A 15,432-nucleotide genomic window follows, 5' to 3' on the forward strand; every position below is an offset into this window, starting at 1 on the left:
CACCAACTGACACAGACTCGAACAGACCAACTTGGTCTTATCAGTCTTCCTGCTCAAATAATTCCTAATCGGCTCAACAGTCATTATGCGTGTCCCCTCCTTAAGGGATAATACTCAACAAGTTGTACAATTCATGATTTTAATGGATGACGTGGGGGCTTAGAACCACCTGACATGAAGCCTCCGTGGAATCCATTACAAATCATAGAATGTACAAACGTTATCATCCCGCTTATACCATGGCCACTTGGCAACAAAATGCCATATATAATCACACAAAAAATATAAATCGTTAATTACAAACAGTATATAACTAGTTTTGATCTAGCTTTCCTAAATAGAAAAGATATAGTTCATGGGCTTCATAAGGTCTATCATTTGTGTTTCTAGGCAACATCTAGCCAAACAGGAAGGGGTTCACAAGGCTCGGGCCAGAAGATGCATTCCGCTGATTACTGTCAAAATCAAGAACATAGAATAACGATGCCTCCTGCTACAAAATATTATTAAAACAGTTTGTCCAGCGAAGAAAACGCTACGGAGCACTCTCTCACACATACACAGGCTGCCTCTATCTGGAGTCAAGCTAACAGCTTCACTGAAACTAATGTTTTTTAGGTGCTCTATTTAAGTACAATTTCCTCTTCCTACCTGAAGTTGATTTGCACTTCCAGATTCATACAAATATGATACCCATTTAAAATTCACATTTTTCTGGTGCACACTGAGAGGCTATTTATCCCTTTTTCAGTTGTTGTTGGTGGTTACACAGATAACCCTAGTACTAGGATCCTAATTGAGGCTCAGTCTTTACCTGTCTTTACCTACCATTTCATAGGTGGTGCTGCTCTTTGGCTGATATGAGCATGAGAGCTCTGTTTGTTTTGTCGTCAGTGTCCTCATTTTAGGTGTTTATGTGTTTTTTAATACAGTTTTTAGCGAGGCACCATTGTCGTGATTTATAATGTTTGTCATCATTTGTGAGCTGGGATCTAATTTTCGCAAGTGGAGAGTCATAAATTACCTACGGGAGAGAGGAGTTACTCCGGTTGGTTTGTCAGTCCTGGAGACTGATGCCTGACGTCCCAGTGGAATGCCAACGCACAACGGTACGACCAAGGCTGTCCATGCGCATCAGGAAGCGGGGTGCACGGGCTGGAATCCAGCATCACATTCGTAGTTATGAAATGTTTTGAACGAATCATTTTATCTGCCTTAAAGTCTGAAACGAACGATCACATGGATGCTTTAAAAAATTGCACACAAAGCAAAGAGGGGTATGGAAGATGCAACAGCAATACTTTTGAATCAATTTTACAAACACTTTGAAACCCCATCATCGTATGTGTGTATTTTTGCTTATTTCTCATCTGCCTTTAATACTGTCAATGCAGATGTATTGACAGTGAAGTTGGGTAGTGCGGGAAATATTTACCTGTTCAAACTATTCAGTAACTCCCTGTAAGAAATATTTAAATTACTCCATGTAAGCAGCAATCATAATAATTCAAATGACAAATGATCATTAAAGTGTTTTTTTTATTATTCAACACCGTGAAATGTTACACCATTGTTTTTCGAACTACGATATATAGTAGTTGAGTGGTAGACAATATTACACTATTGTTTTCAAGATCAAGCAAGTGTGCATTAAAAGAAAAAGCACTGGAACCTAGGAGGAGTAAGATTGTTGGCTCGACAAAGGGCAGGCCTTTTAACTGACGCTGAGACCAGTTATAGAGCTGAGATTAATCACTTCTATAACTGGTGTTCAGGTAACTCATTGATTTTAAACACAAAGAAAACTAAAGATGATCAATGATTCCAGAAGAAACTACTCTCTGTCTCCTGTAATTATGAACAACACAACCATTGAAAGGGTACAGGAGTACAAGTACCTGCTCACTATTATAGACAGCAAACTGACATGGAATACTAACATCAGTGGTAGGTTTGCAAAGGCTCAACAATGTCCCTACTTCTCAAGGACACCTAGAAATCTTAAGATGGACAGATCTATGCTGACCTGCATTCAGAGTATTTTGACATTTTGAGGGAGGCGGCATTGTCTGTGCAAAACAAGAACAAATTGGACAGGATTGTGAAACTGGTTGGGAAAATAACTGGGGAACCAATGTGCAGTTATTACTTTTATGACAGACCAGTACACCATGATTGTGGATTACAGGATCATAGCAGATCCATGACACCCTCTATGGTCTGGATATGTGCTCTTGTTTTCAGGTTGAAGGTATAGCACACCAAGGATGTTGACTAAAAGAGGTATTACATCCGTCGTCCAACACGGCATTCAGCTGCTTAACAAGCTCTGATTACATGGTCTGAATCTGAATCTGAATTTTAGCACTTCTTGAACATGATACTTGATATCCTTTATCAATCTCCCAAATTATGCTTTTTAAGATGTTTTATCCTTATGTTTTATGTTATATGATATGCTTTCATGTATGATTGCCAATATTTTTTATATATATATTTATGTTCTCTGTGCAGAGAAAATACCCCGAGGGGTAATAAAGGTTTCATTCAAAAAAAGTTTTCATTCATTCATTCATTCATTCAATAGTGGCACATTGATTTGTAACAGCAAACAAACACCCATGTCATAGGTGTCGGGGTAAAGAAAGCCTTTGCTATTCAAATTCCAACCAAACAAAATCCTGAATTTTCAGTGGCCATGGCATAAGATGAATTTACCATATCATACTAGTTATAGAACAGGGAATTCCATTTTTTTAAAAGGGTAAAAACACCCTCAGATTCCGATAGAACTCTTTGTCCCGAAAATGTAAAAAGAATGCAACAGAAGAGTGAGGTAGCGACCTGCAGGGGGCGTGTCCTCGTGGCTCCATAGTGTCCAATGCGGAGATGATCTCATGCTATGGAGAGTGAAGTTGGGCTGGGGCATATACAGACCTTGTCTCTCCACTGGGAACACAGGGAGTCTGGTGGGGCTTTCAAAGTCACCAGAATCCATTTATGGCCATTTGAGAGAGAGTGTGAGTACTGGTGTCGTACATGGGATAGTGGGTCTACTTTGCGAGGCTCTTTGGGGTGTGTGTCTGTCGGGGAGCGTACATAGCTGTAGCCACGCTGTGTTTGTCAGCCCTAAATATCTTGTTAAGTACATCTAGCACAGTTATCAGTACTCACGTGTTGTTTCTACTGCCAGTGCAGAGTAAGAAATGTCATTGATGTACAGGCTTATCAGGCTTGTTAATACTACAAGCAGCTATATGTCAGAGGCACAAACTGAGGCAAAAATTAAGTAGTGTTCTGCTTGTTTTCGTCAGCACAGCTGCTGCTAATGACTGTAGATGGAGGCAATGTATGAAATAGAACTCGGAGTCTTATCTACTTTGTCTTGTTTGGGGGGTTGAGAGAAGTCGGCTGAACTGAACTCTCAGATCCAAGCAGACAAAGATAAGCTAATTTTGAGTAAAAAACAGAACAAAAAACAAACAAACAAAACAAGCATAAACACAAAAAAGTCATATTGTGTGTTTTTTACACACAATATGACTTTTGTTGGAAAAATTGTCTGTATTAACATCGTATGCAACAAGATTGATGATTATGTGTACAGTGCAAAAAACATAATTGAGTGTGTAGGTCCTGTTTAATAGAAGTCAAAAGTCAAAAGGGATGAACTGCCACTCTATGACTTTGTTACCTGTGGCAAAAACAGCTTTCTTGGAGAGGGTTTGGTAGTCTATGATGGAGAATTGGGGCAGTTCAATGTTCTCCACCCCAGTGACTGAGCCTCCGTTGATTCCTCCCTGCCAGTAGAACTCGATGTCATCAGTGGTGTATCCATCTGGGAGAGGCAGGGGAACAGAACAAGTTACACATTAACCGAAACACAAGGACCAGCACATTGGGATCCAGGCACAATACACTGTATATATGAGCAGATTGCCATCCCAAGTTGATGACTCAAGGTGCTTCACCCTTGCTGTGTTTAGTTTGGAACTTAGGAGCATGTTTTCACCTTGTACAGTTCTCTTGGACAGGTGTGAATGCTGTAATCGCACTCTAGTGCATAGAAAAGGTCTGGTCTACCTGACGGACGTGGTCTTTGAGCAGTTTAAAATGTCTGGTTGTCATATGGGTTGGAGATTTCGGTGTTGTTGCTGATGACGGTGACTGAGTGGTAAATAACCAGGCGAAATTAGTGGAGAAGAACAAATTATATTCATAGACACCTGACCTCATTTTATAAGTATGACTTCATGAATGTATTCTTGGATTGGCACAGAAAAAATCAAAAAACACAATTATTCAGCCATATAATAAAGACAACTACAGAAATTACAGGGATAACAATTAATCAAGATGAACAAAAAACAAAGACACCTTTTGGAGTCCAAACACCCCACTCCTGACCTGTCCAGGGTGCGCCCTGCCCTTCTTGCCCCCTGTGTGCTTGGATAAACACTCCAGCTGCATATGACACTGAACATGATAAGTGGATACAGAAAATAGTTTGATTGTTGTTCATTTTAACACAAATAACCACAGAGACATACAGAGACTGTCACAACTGCTGTCCATGTTGCTGAAACTGTCCGTGGGATTCCCCAGCAATCACGATGGTGGGCTGGAATTATGATGGGAAGGACTGATGGCCAATAGTCTGCTTTTAGTGTTCAGCCAATGAATTGCCTCACCTGTGTAGTTCACTATATATGCCTCGTTGTTCCAATTCCTTTTTGCTAAACCTTGGAGATGCTAAGGCAAACTCCCTTCACTTCAGTACCGCTCTGCTTAATGAAGAGAGTCATTTATTTATTTTGTTAGTTCAGTAGCCTTGTCTGAGGCCATTTCAGTTAATTAACTGCCTATTCTGACAGTAGATTTCCTTGAATGGAATTATCTTTATTTGAACAAAGAAAGAATTATAAGGTTCCTAAAACCATAACTACATGTATGGGATGTTCTCTACACTTAGTTCCAGTTAAGAACATTTAAAATATACCCCTTTTCCACAAAGACAGTTCAAGGGCCAGTTTGGAGCCAGTGCTTTATCTCAAACCATTTATTCACATTTCGACAGCCAAAGAACCAGTTCTCTTCCAGGAGAACTGGTTTGAAAACAGTACCAACACTTTGCCGGTCTAGAACCAGGAAGCACTTACATCAGGGGCTGGGGATTATTGTGACCAACTAAAACTTTCTAACCACTATTATTCAAAATTTGAAAATGTTTAAAATCAACATCAAAATGCTTGGACGCCAATATAGTCTCTAAAAGCTGGGAGCAACGCTTGTAAAGAGACGATGTAGTCCACCATTGTTTTTGATGTATTTTTGGCACTAGTGTTACTGGGAAAGCAGAGACGTTTATAGACGTACATAGCGACGTAATGACCCCATCCATTCCTGAAAAGATTTCATGATGTATTTTTCCGTTGCAGTAATACAGCTGTATGTTCAGTATTCAAGATTCAGTATTATACCTAACAAAACAGTGCTGGGCTCTGTATTAATGAGTGACCCTCAATAATGATGAAAGCATACCGGTCTAACAGTGAATTACTCTTGGTGTTGTACTAAATATGACATCATCCACTCTACACAGAAAATTTTACAACTTTGTCCTCCAGATTTTAAGAGGTACTGGAAAAAGCAGTTTTAGAATAAATCATTGTTAAATCATTTGTTCAAGTCTTACAAAGCAGAAAGGAGGCCTCTCAGTTTCTGTGCGTTTCTGCTCTATGCAATTTTCTGTTGAACATTTCCACTTTCCCACGGGCTGAATTGGAACAATAAAGCCTCTCCTTTACTTTTTCATGCAGGTCTCTGGGCTATGTCTACAGCCCGCACCATAGTGAAGCAGGCCCCTGCTGCCCTTTAGTAATTAGAAGAATTTAATTGGACAAGCTAGTCTCTCTCTTTAGATTCTCTATCTTATCTAAAGGCAGCTGCAGGATTTAAGGGTATTAGCTACTTCTTATTTTTAGGAGGGCTTCATTTATGGTTTTGCCGTCTGTTTCTTTTTCATCATAGAATACCATGCTTCAAAGCAGATTGCATCTGCTCCCTTTCCCTTTAATTGCTGGACAAAAGATGGTTCCTACTTCAATGAAATGTCTATTTTCAGTGTATGTCCACAGGAGGTTTTGATCTCCACATCACACTTGTGTAAGATGCATATTGGACCATGACTGGTTTACAAACTAGAGATGATGTCAAAACTCCTGCTGTTACAGCCACGTGTTAAACTGAGATTGAATATGAGCACAGAGAAACTTTCCCCCTTCAGTAGAAAGAGTGACAAACTAAAAACTCTACAAGCTAAATCATTCTGCATCTTTTGAAGTGAAACTCAAACATTCAACTGAAATGACAAGTAAAAGAAATTATTACTGGAGAGTTGAAAAATCTTCCCAACAAGCCCTGTTGGGCCCTTCAAAGCCCTGTAAAGAAACCCTAACCCATACAAGTACAAGACAAGGTATCCCCACGTGACCCATGGGAGTAGTGGCACTGATTGCCTTTTTATAATATAGGTAAAGTTAGCCTAGTAAGCATAGCTACCAAAAATAGCCAAGATGCCTTCAACTGTCCCTCATAGCAATCCCTCAAGAGATCCTCACATTGCCTGCCTTGAGGTTAGCCACCATAGCTTCACCTGCCTAAATTACATATTGAGAGCTGACAACACTCATTAATACTAGGTGTAAATCCAAAGGTTTATACATACAGTGTCATGAAAAAGTCTGGGCACCCCTGGTCAAAATTTCTGTTACTGTGAATGGTTAAGTGAGTAAAAGACGACCTGATTTCCAAAAGTAAATAAATTTAAAGATGAAACATTCTTTAATATTTTTATTTCCATCTTTAATAGTCTTGTATACAATAATCTTGCATACACTGCTCTTTTGAGGTCTATCCACAGATTTTCCATGATGTTATGGTCAGGATACTGTGAGGGCCACGGCAAAACCTCCAGCTTGCACCTCTTGAGGTAGTCCATTGTGGATTTTGAGGTGAGTTGAGGATCATTATCCTGTTTTAGAACCATCCTCTTTTCATCTTCAGCTTTTTTATAGACGGTGTGATGTTTGCTCCCAGAATTTGCTGGTATTTAATTGAATCCATCCTTCCCTCTACCGGTCAAATGTCCCCTTTGCCACTGGCTGCAACACAAGCTCATAGCATGATCGATCCACCCCTTTGTTTAACAGCTGGAGAGGTGTTCTATTCATTAAATTCTTACCCCTTTTTTCTCCAAACACACTTTGCTCATTGTGGCCCAAAAGTTCTATTTAACTTCATCAGTCCTTAAGACTTGTTTCCAAAATGCACCAGGCTCTTCTGATGCAGAATTTTGTGGTGAGGATGCAGGATAGGTTTTCTTCTGATGACTTCCATGAGGGTCATATTTGTACAGGTGTCGCTGCACAGTAAACAGTGCACCACCATTCCACAGTCTGCTAAATCTTCCCAAAGGTCTTTTACAGTCAAGCGGTTTTGATTTGTCTTTCTATGAGCAATTCTCTCAGAACGTTTTCTTGGTTTTCCAGACCTCAACTTGACCTCTACCGCCCCTTTTAACTCCCATTCCTTAATTACATTACAAAATGAGGCTATGAGTGCTGTGCAGCTGCTTAGAGGAGCCAATGGCTTCTGATTGTTGAGACAAGGTTTGAGGAGTAAGACTATTTGTAAAGCTTTTATATTTGCATCACTTGGCCTTTCCTAACAATGACTGTGGACAAGCCCTGACAAGCTAATTAAGGTCTGAAATATTGGTAAATGTTATCTGAGAACTCACATCTCTTGGGGTCCCCAAACTTTTGTAAGTTGCTCCTTTCCTTTTTTTCCCTCTAAACTGCTACAAAACAAAAATGATACACTAATCTTGCTTAAAATGTTGAAAAAAATGTTTCATCTTTAGCTTTATGGCTTTTGGAGATCAGCTTATCTTCTACTCACTTAACTATTCACAGTAACAGAAATTTTGACAAGGGGTGCCCATATTTTTTAGACTTAAAATCCTGAAATACTATGTTTCTCCTCTGTGGGCAAGTTAAATTAAATTCAAAAATGTGTCAACAACAACAGAACCTTCTCAAACCAGCCCTGGAACATAATCCACTTCTTTGCTATTTATTTATATGTTCAGTATGTCCTAAATAGTTGCTCCACTAACTACATTAATACGCTACTTCATTTCGGACTACTGCATGTCATTGAAACTGTGCTGAAGTAGTGTAATTCAGTGGCTTATTGCCAATGTGAGATTTGAAGAAGAGATTGAGAAAGTTGTTATTGCCGCTTTGAGAAGTTTCTGTGGCCTTTTTGATAAATTCTCTTTTTTGCAAACAGCTCTAAAATTTCCAGAGCTATTTTTCTGGGCTGGGGGGTGTATGTATATATATATATATATATATATATATATATATACACACACATGGGATGTGTTGTAACTTTCAGTAGCCCTTTATTAAAACACTAAGTGAAATATAGCGCGGTTGGAGTAGCAATCCCCCCATAATACTACACTACAAGATGGCTTTTCTTCATCCATTCCCCTCATTATTCTTGTCAAATGACTTCAAGTTACAGTCTGGATTAATAATGCTCATAATTGTTTATCTTCTGGTCAGCTCTGAGACATCAGAGAAGATAAATGAACACAGGTTCAGTAAAGTGCAGCATGTCCTGCTGTCAGTCACCAGAATAAGATTTTCCTCTGTGGGTCCATGTAGCCTCATGATGCATGATGAAATCATCAAAAATGTCCAATGACTGAGTTACCTGTCAGTACATACTGTATGGCTTCATGTTTACTCCTCTGCAGTCAGTCAGAACACAAAATGGACCAGAGGTTTCCATATTCCGTGCCAACTGAACCAAACTACAGGTGCGAAATAAACCTCAGGAATATTTGGTACCTTTCTGCAAAGCTTTCTGCTGGGGCTATGCACACAAACACATTCAAAAAGTCAGTGCCACTTACAGCTCTCAATCTCCAAGGTGCAGTTCTGCTCATCCAGTGGGTATCTGCGCAGGTCCATCATGCAGGCAGCTGTTGTGGTGATCCTAAAAGAAAAAGGTTTTAAGTTGTATACTGATATCTGAAGAACAATCTATCATCACACCTTGCCTTTACCTTACTGTACTTCCACAGCTAGAAATCCTCATTTATACACACAGATGTTCAACTCAGTCTACACTATAACACATACAGCATTCAAGTGTCAAAAGAGGAAAACATTTCATTTCCTGATGCTTTGGGGAATCCCTTGACTTTATGCGGGAATGAACAATACAGTCAGCACACCACACTTCCTATCTACTCAGCCTTCAATCTGTTGCACCTCCACTGGAACTGAACTATCTGTTTCTTCCCCATAACTGACTTTATGCCTGGTCTTGAAGTGTATGGAGTACAACTTAGGTTAAGGACTGCATGTGTTCTCTCAATAAAAGTTCTGGAAAAATAATTTATCACCAATGCAATTTAGTTGTAAGTACAGCACACAAATGAAAAAAACAAACAAACAAACAAATAGGGAAATATCCAGGTCTAGTTTAATGCAGAGAAAGTTCGCAGTGACTTCAGACACAATGTGTTTATTGACATTTGCCTAAACCTAACCACAGACGGGAGCCAGGATACACACCCCGAGCTCTGGTGTGACAGTCATGCACTTTGTATGCCCGCCATCCACCCCGACCTCCTCCCACCAACTATAGTGTAGTCCATACATGCAGCACTTTATTCATTCAAAAAAAAAACTTGCCTCTGAACATAATCCAGCGAACGGTTACATTTGCCACCACAATGCGATGGGAAAACAATTTAGTAATATATAATCCTAACTTCTAGGGACATGATTTCCCTATCGGGTTCTTACATAAGTGAGTCAGTTGGTTAAAAAAAAAGGGAAAAGAAAATGGTGGTCCCTGTCATTTTTATTCAAAGGCCTTTCTAATAAAGCTACATATTTAGCTACATTGGGTACATTTTTGGCAATGCCGTTTTGCTTTGGTTTTCACATTGTTTATTGTATGTCTTAGCATGCCATGTGTTCCTTTTGGGATATGTTAGGCTACTCAGAAACACTGGGCATTTCCATGTGAGTGGTTCTGTACTCAGTGTATATGGGCTTTTCTTCTGTTCTAGTCTTTTCCCTAAGGGTCTTTCACTGCATAGGGCTTTGAGGAAAGATGAGGAGCAAGAATGAAGAAGCTGGTAGGTGTGTGTACAAAAGGTTTTTGGGTATATACATGGAAAGTAGATGTAGATGTTTGATTTACAGTTGAGCCATGAGGAGCAAGAGTTAATGTAAACATATTTAGGTTGGCAACTGTAGCTTTAATGCTACAGGTAGACAGTATTTTGTTAGCAGTGGTGTTGCATCGGTGATGTGTGGCATCTAAACTGACCTTAGAAGTGCACTTTTCCCTTGTAGATGTTTGGTTGGTAGCTCGGTGCAATACGTGTCCACAGAGATCTAGAAATGTCTTTGCACAAAATGATGAAGACTATGAGATGTGATTGAAATGTCCAGAAAAAGCTAGTACAGTAAATGTACCTGTAACTTCCACACTCAGAGTTTGTGTGGGTGATTACAACATACATAGCATGGTAATGTACAGCACATTCAGCCACAATACACTGTGGTTTACTACCAACGGGTGAAATCCAACACAGGATTATAGTTCGGTCCCTGCACCAGAGGAACCTAAGGCTGTATCACTATCCTCAGTAGCACTGATGGAGGGTCTTGGATGAGTGGTGAAAGGTTCTCAGTTTAAACAATAAGGTCCAGTGGATGGTTTACTTGGCATAAGCACAGGTCGTTTGGAAATGTATTTTAAATGTATTTGTAACACCTGCATCTTCAATAATGAATCTGTCCTGGAGCTAAATGTGGCAGTGGAATTGATTTCTTCTCATCATGGCAGTGCAGAGCTCAGCAGAAATTCCATACATTTTGTTCTGAGATGACTTTTGATGATTTCTGAACACTTATTGGAAACTATGTTGAAAAATAAGTGGACATACTGTACCTATAGTGGTAAAAGAAAAGGGATGACAAGTGTGACTTGGGAGCCAAGAAAAATCCACTAATCTCCTCGTAGATCATCTCTCTTCACTCTGCTGGGATTGAGTGTCAAGCTACATGCACATCTCCCCATACTGGTAAAGTGTCAGGATGTAAAAAGCCCTTCAAGACATGAATATTCATCATTTTCTTACCTTGCTGAATATTCTGGGACTGTCGATCCATGTCTTGGATACACTGAATGCATTAGGAAGCATTAGATGAATTATAAAGCAGGTGCACAGAGCTTGGACAGACAGTAAAGTGTCAGTTCTGTAACCTATCAGGAGGGACTGCTAGAAGGTTGCAGATTTAATAGTGGGAATCACTAAATCGTCACGATTTTTTTTTTTCCATGTTTGAATCAACTAAAAATTCACATGTACACATATCCTTAAAGTCTTTACAGGTGCTGGGTAGACAAAAAATACCCACACTGCTTTCTCCTTCCCATCCTGTAGCCTATTCTGTGTGGAGTAAAAATGGTAACAGCCACAGCTGACTGTGAAGGCCAGAAGTTACAAATATGTGGTTGATTTTTATCAGATAATGGCTATTTGAAAAATTTCTCCAATATTTTCATAGATGTGAGGGCCAGTTAGTCTGGCGAGAATGCCCAATGTCCATGGTTATCTGGGGGAAAATAGTGTTATTGCTGTAGCCCTTTGGTAAGTTACCAGTACCACTGATGTCTGGCACTTTAATCTTAGCACATAATTCATTTTGGAAGATAAATTTTGCTCTCAGAGTTACAATCTAACAGTGAACATGGACTTTGGGCTGCTTATACAGTATGTACAGGTCTTAACAAACACAATAAATAACACAAATAAAAAAATATAAATATATATACATGAAATTGAACAGTGGCAGTGTGGTGTATGATGGTAAATTTGGTTTGTACGTACACAGGTGTATCTGCTGACTAAATTTCACAGTCTATGTGGTCAGTCAGTAGACCTTTCAGTTGAGATTTATTTTGTTTGTGTGTCATCAACAGACCTCAATCTGATGTCACCAAGAATGCCGTTGTCCAAATTGCAAATGGAGCATACTATCTTCCAGTTCTCTGGGGTTTGGACCAACTCAGTTCAACTTGTCATGTTCAAACTTGTATTCTTGGGTGTAGGGAAATATGAGTACTCTGTATTTAAAAAGGTTTACTGAAGAGAAACCAAGAATCTAACTTCCTGTACTTTTTGAATGATTCATTCAGTCAGAGTTTTGTTAGAGTTGGTATCTAGCAGCCTGCAGAAGAACTGCAGGTCAAAGCGCTTCTGCTCTGGCTGTGAACAGTGAGACTGAAATTGATATTCTAGCCTATGTTGATGCCCCTGTCAGTTATTCATGTACAACACAACACAGTTCCTCCCTTACTGGACTCCCAGTCATAGTCCACATTCCACCTGGGGTACGTGTAGTATAGAATTGTCCTGTCTTCACATTTGAACAATGTGGACCCTAATTCATGGACTGCAGTTTCAGCTCTCCTTTTGTGCTGTATATATAGAGATACTTTATGCATAATTGTAAAGGTGCATTGCATTCAGGTACATCACAGTGGTCGCAATTTCTGTCTCTCTATCAGATATTTGTTTGATATTCAGTTTGACAGACATGGTCATTAGTTCATTTCTTAAAACTGGATTCTGAGTAGTTGCAGCCCATCTGCATTGTCTTCAAAAAAGTGAAGGCGCCCAGACAATGTCTTCATCTCTTTTCTGAATGAATGCCTGTGATTGACAGACAGTTTGGGGTGTTACTATTGTACGGGCTCATCTACTTGTTAGAATAGTGAAGTGACATTTCACTGTACCGGATGATTGAAGATGGCGAAATTGCCAATTTTACATTTAGATATTGTTTTGCCTTGGAATATGAATAAACTGTATTTTATTTATCACTAACTGGCCACTGTATAAGCAAGATAATTCACTCTGACCTGTGCTCTAATGAAAAATAACACTTTACGTGATTATTCCATGAATGTTTCAATTTACGTGTCTCTCTTGTCGTCCTTACAGGACATGTGAAATCTCCTCAAACCATATGTGGATAGATGAATGGATGATAGATTGTCATGTCAAATGATGTTTTAATGCGACACCATATAACATCACATATGACCTCCTTTACTCTTGTGAAAACAACTTTATAAACTGTGCATCAGCACAGGCCAAGCAGCACAGACTAAACTTCGCTGCACAGTCATCTTTGATCTTTTTTTTGTTATTGAGGACAGCCATCCTGCATCAGTCGCAGCTAAACAGGTCTGATGCTTCTGCTGGGGTACGCAATACTAATGTTAACAAACAGACCAATTGTGTATTACATGTCTTCTTTGCCCAGCCAAGGTGTTCAGCCACTAACAAACAAGATGTTTATGTTCCAGTCAGAGGTGAGGTCATTTTGGGAAACCTAAATATAGCTATTGTGTCAGCAGTGAGCAAACTGGACTGGATGAATAATTGTGGGAGCCGGCAGGGGATAATGGTTCTGCAGCATGACAGTGTGAGATAAATCTTCCCTCCTTCAGAGCCTGTGAAACTCTGAATCCAAATTGGTGAAGGAAAGAGGCTTGTCCTCCCAGGATCTGAAAAAAATATTTCAGGGCAGAGGATATGGAGAAGGAGAGCAAGTAGTGCTGCTGACTACACATGATTAAAGAATACTATGTTGAAAAGGATATATTGTAATAATTATTATACGGTATTACCTGCCAGACTGTAGAGCGATCACTCGTATTCATAAGGTGATGAGTCATCGGGACAACGTCTGTCTGTTTCACAGGTTCACATGTGCAACTCCAGTGGTCTGTGTACCTTAGATTTATCAAAATTTCCAGCTAAAACAAAAAATGAAAAATCTTCCAATTTCATTCAGTTTCATTTGTTTTACCTAGCTAGTCAAAAAATCCACTCCGTCGGAACAAAAAACAGAATTGGAGCTAAGGAAAGGTAGTTTGGGTAAATAAAGAAGAGAATGTCCTCACCAGAAAAAAAAAGCATGTGCTGTTTCTTCAAAGACTGGAAACTAGCCGTGTTTATGTGTTCCTTTCAACTGACCTCTTGTGGTTGTGTGAATAAAAACCGTCCTCTCTCAGAAACAATGTCTGAAGTAACAAGATACGTGTTATTGTGTTGCAAAACCTCCTTGAGAGGACATTTGGTAGAACTTGCCAAGAAAAACATGAACTGATTTGACAATAGCATAGTTAAATTGTCCCCTATGAATGGATACATTAGCACAGCATCTAAGCATCTGCCGTGTCATGAATTCCTGGGCAGACATGCTAATGTATACTGTACCATCAAACTACCAATGTCACCATAAAAAGGACTGACAGCGTGCTGCCCGCTTTCTGCATTTTCATCACTATAATGTTTTCTCTAAATTGAGAAACAGCCTCGTCACAGGAATGAAAATTCAAGGGCAGTATTAAAAGGGGGGGCAGTGGGAAGGGAAGTGAGTCAAAAAAGCTAGATGGAAAGCAGAGAAACTGCAGGAGATTTGGGGCGGTACGTAGTCATACTTATGTTGTTTGTGACCTGACTTAGGCGGAATCAAGCGCTGGTTTTCTGGACACACAAACGTTTACCATGTATGAGAGCATCCCGCAAGGCCTGTGTTCACTCAACCTTGAAGGCAGGGCCATCCAGTGTTGTTTTCAGTGCTCTCTGTCCTTTCCAACATGCTCATGCCTGTTTGGGCCTAAGAGGAAAGCACTCCGACACTGTCCTGGTATACGCCCTTCTTACCTCTGCTCTGTCTTCCCCGATGTCTGCTCTCTGACAGGCTTGCATCAGATAAAACCAAACCTCTTGATGTTGGTCAACCAATTAAAATGGAAAATGAAAGCTATGTGACTGTGACTATGAAGGATAAAGACACCCTCAGTTCTTGTGCAACTTTAACAGATACAGACTGTTGTGTTAGAGTTCATTACTGTGCCTTAACAGCTAAGACCAACGCTACATTAAAATCCATGTGTAGTTTTAAATGTATAAAACTGAGGTTTAGAGACATTTTAAATTGTTTGCTTTGCTCATTTAAATCACATATGGCAGAAATCTGATGTTCCACTGCTTTGTGTTAAAAAATTCAAGCGTGTTGCACTCCTGACTATGCCAAGTTGGGAAGAATTACCAGGTGTTTTTCTCTAGCAGTGAGAGGGAAAATATCTACCATGACACGGCTGATTAAGGTTTGGTCTGAGATGCAACATGCCTTTAAGTTTTAGCACATAGAAAGCAGGAGAGAAACTGATTTCTGGTTTCTCATTTAATGCGGATTTATATTTGAAGTTTAGATTTTTTCAGCTAGATGTTACTCAGTATTAGTGATAATA

At 39.6% G+C, this 15,432-nt stretch overlaps 1 protein-coding gene across 6 annotated transcripts in view; it reads right to left on the reverse strand.

Annotated features, from left to right (window-relative positions):
* gabrb1 (gamma-aminobutyric acid type A receptor subunit beta1) overlaps positions 1–15,432 on the reverse strand; it is a 63,658-nt gene that overhangs the window by 20,126 nt on the left and 28,100 nt on the right. For all 6 annotated transcript variants that reach the window (XM_040137276.1, XM_040137281.1, XM_040137280.1 and 3 more), the window contains 2 exons: positions 8,990–9,072; positions 3,695–3,838 (listed from right to left, as the gene is read on the reverse strand). In XM_040137276.1, the coding sequence (XP_039993210.1) occupies positions 3,695–3,838; positions 8,990–9,072 (227 nt within the window). The remainder of the gene's footprint in view (positions 1–3,694; positions 3,839–8,989; positions 9,073–15,432) is intronic.

This window comes from Xiphias gladius, chromosome 10 (assembly GCF_016859285.1).
Source record: "Xiphias gladius isolate SHS-SW01 ecotype Sanya breed wild chromosome 10, ASM1685928v1, whole genome shotgun sequence".
NCBI lineage: Eukaryota > Metazoa > Chordata > Actinopteri > Istiophoriformes > Xiphiidae > Xiphias > Xiphias gladius.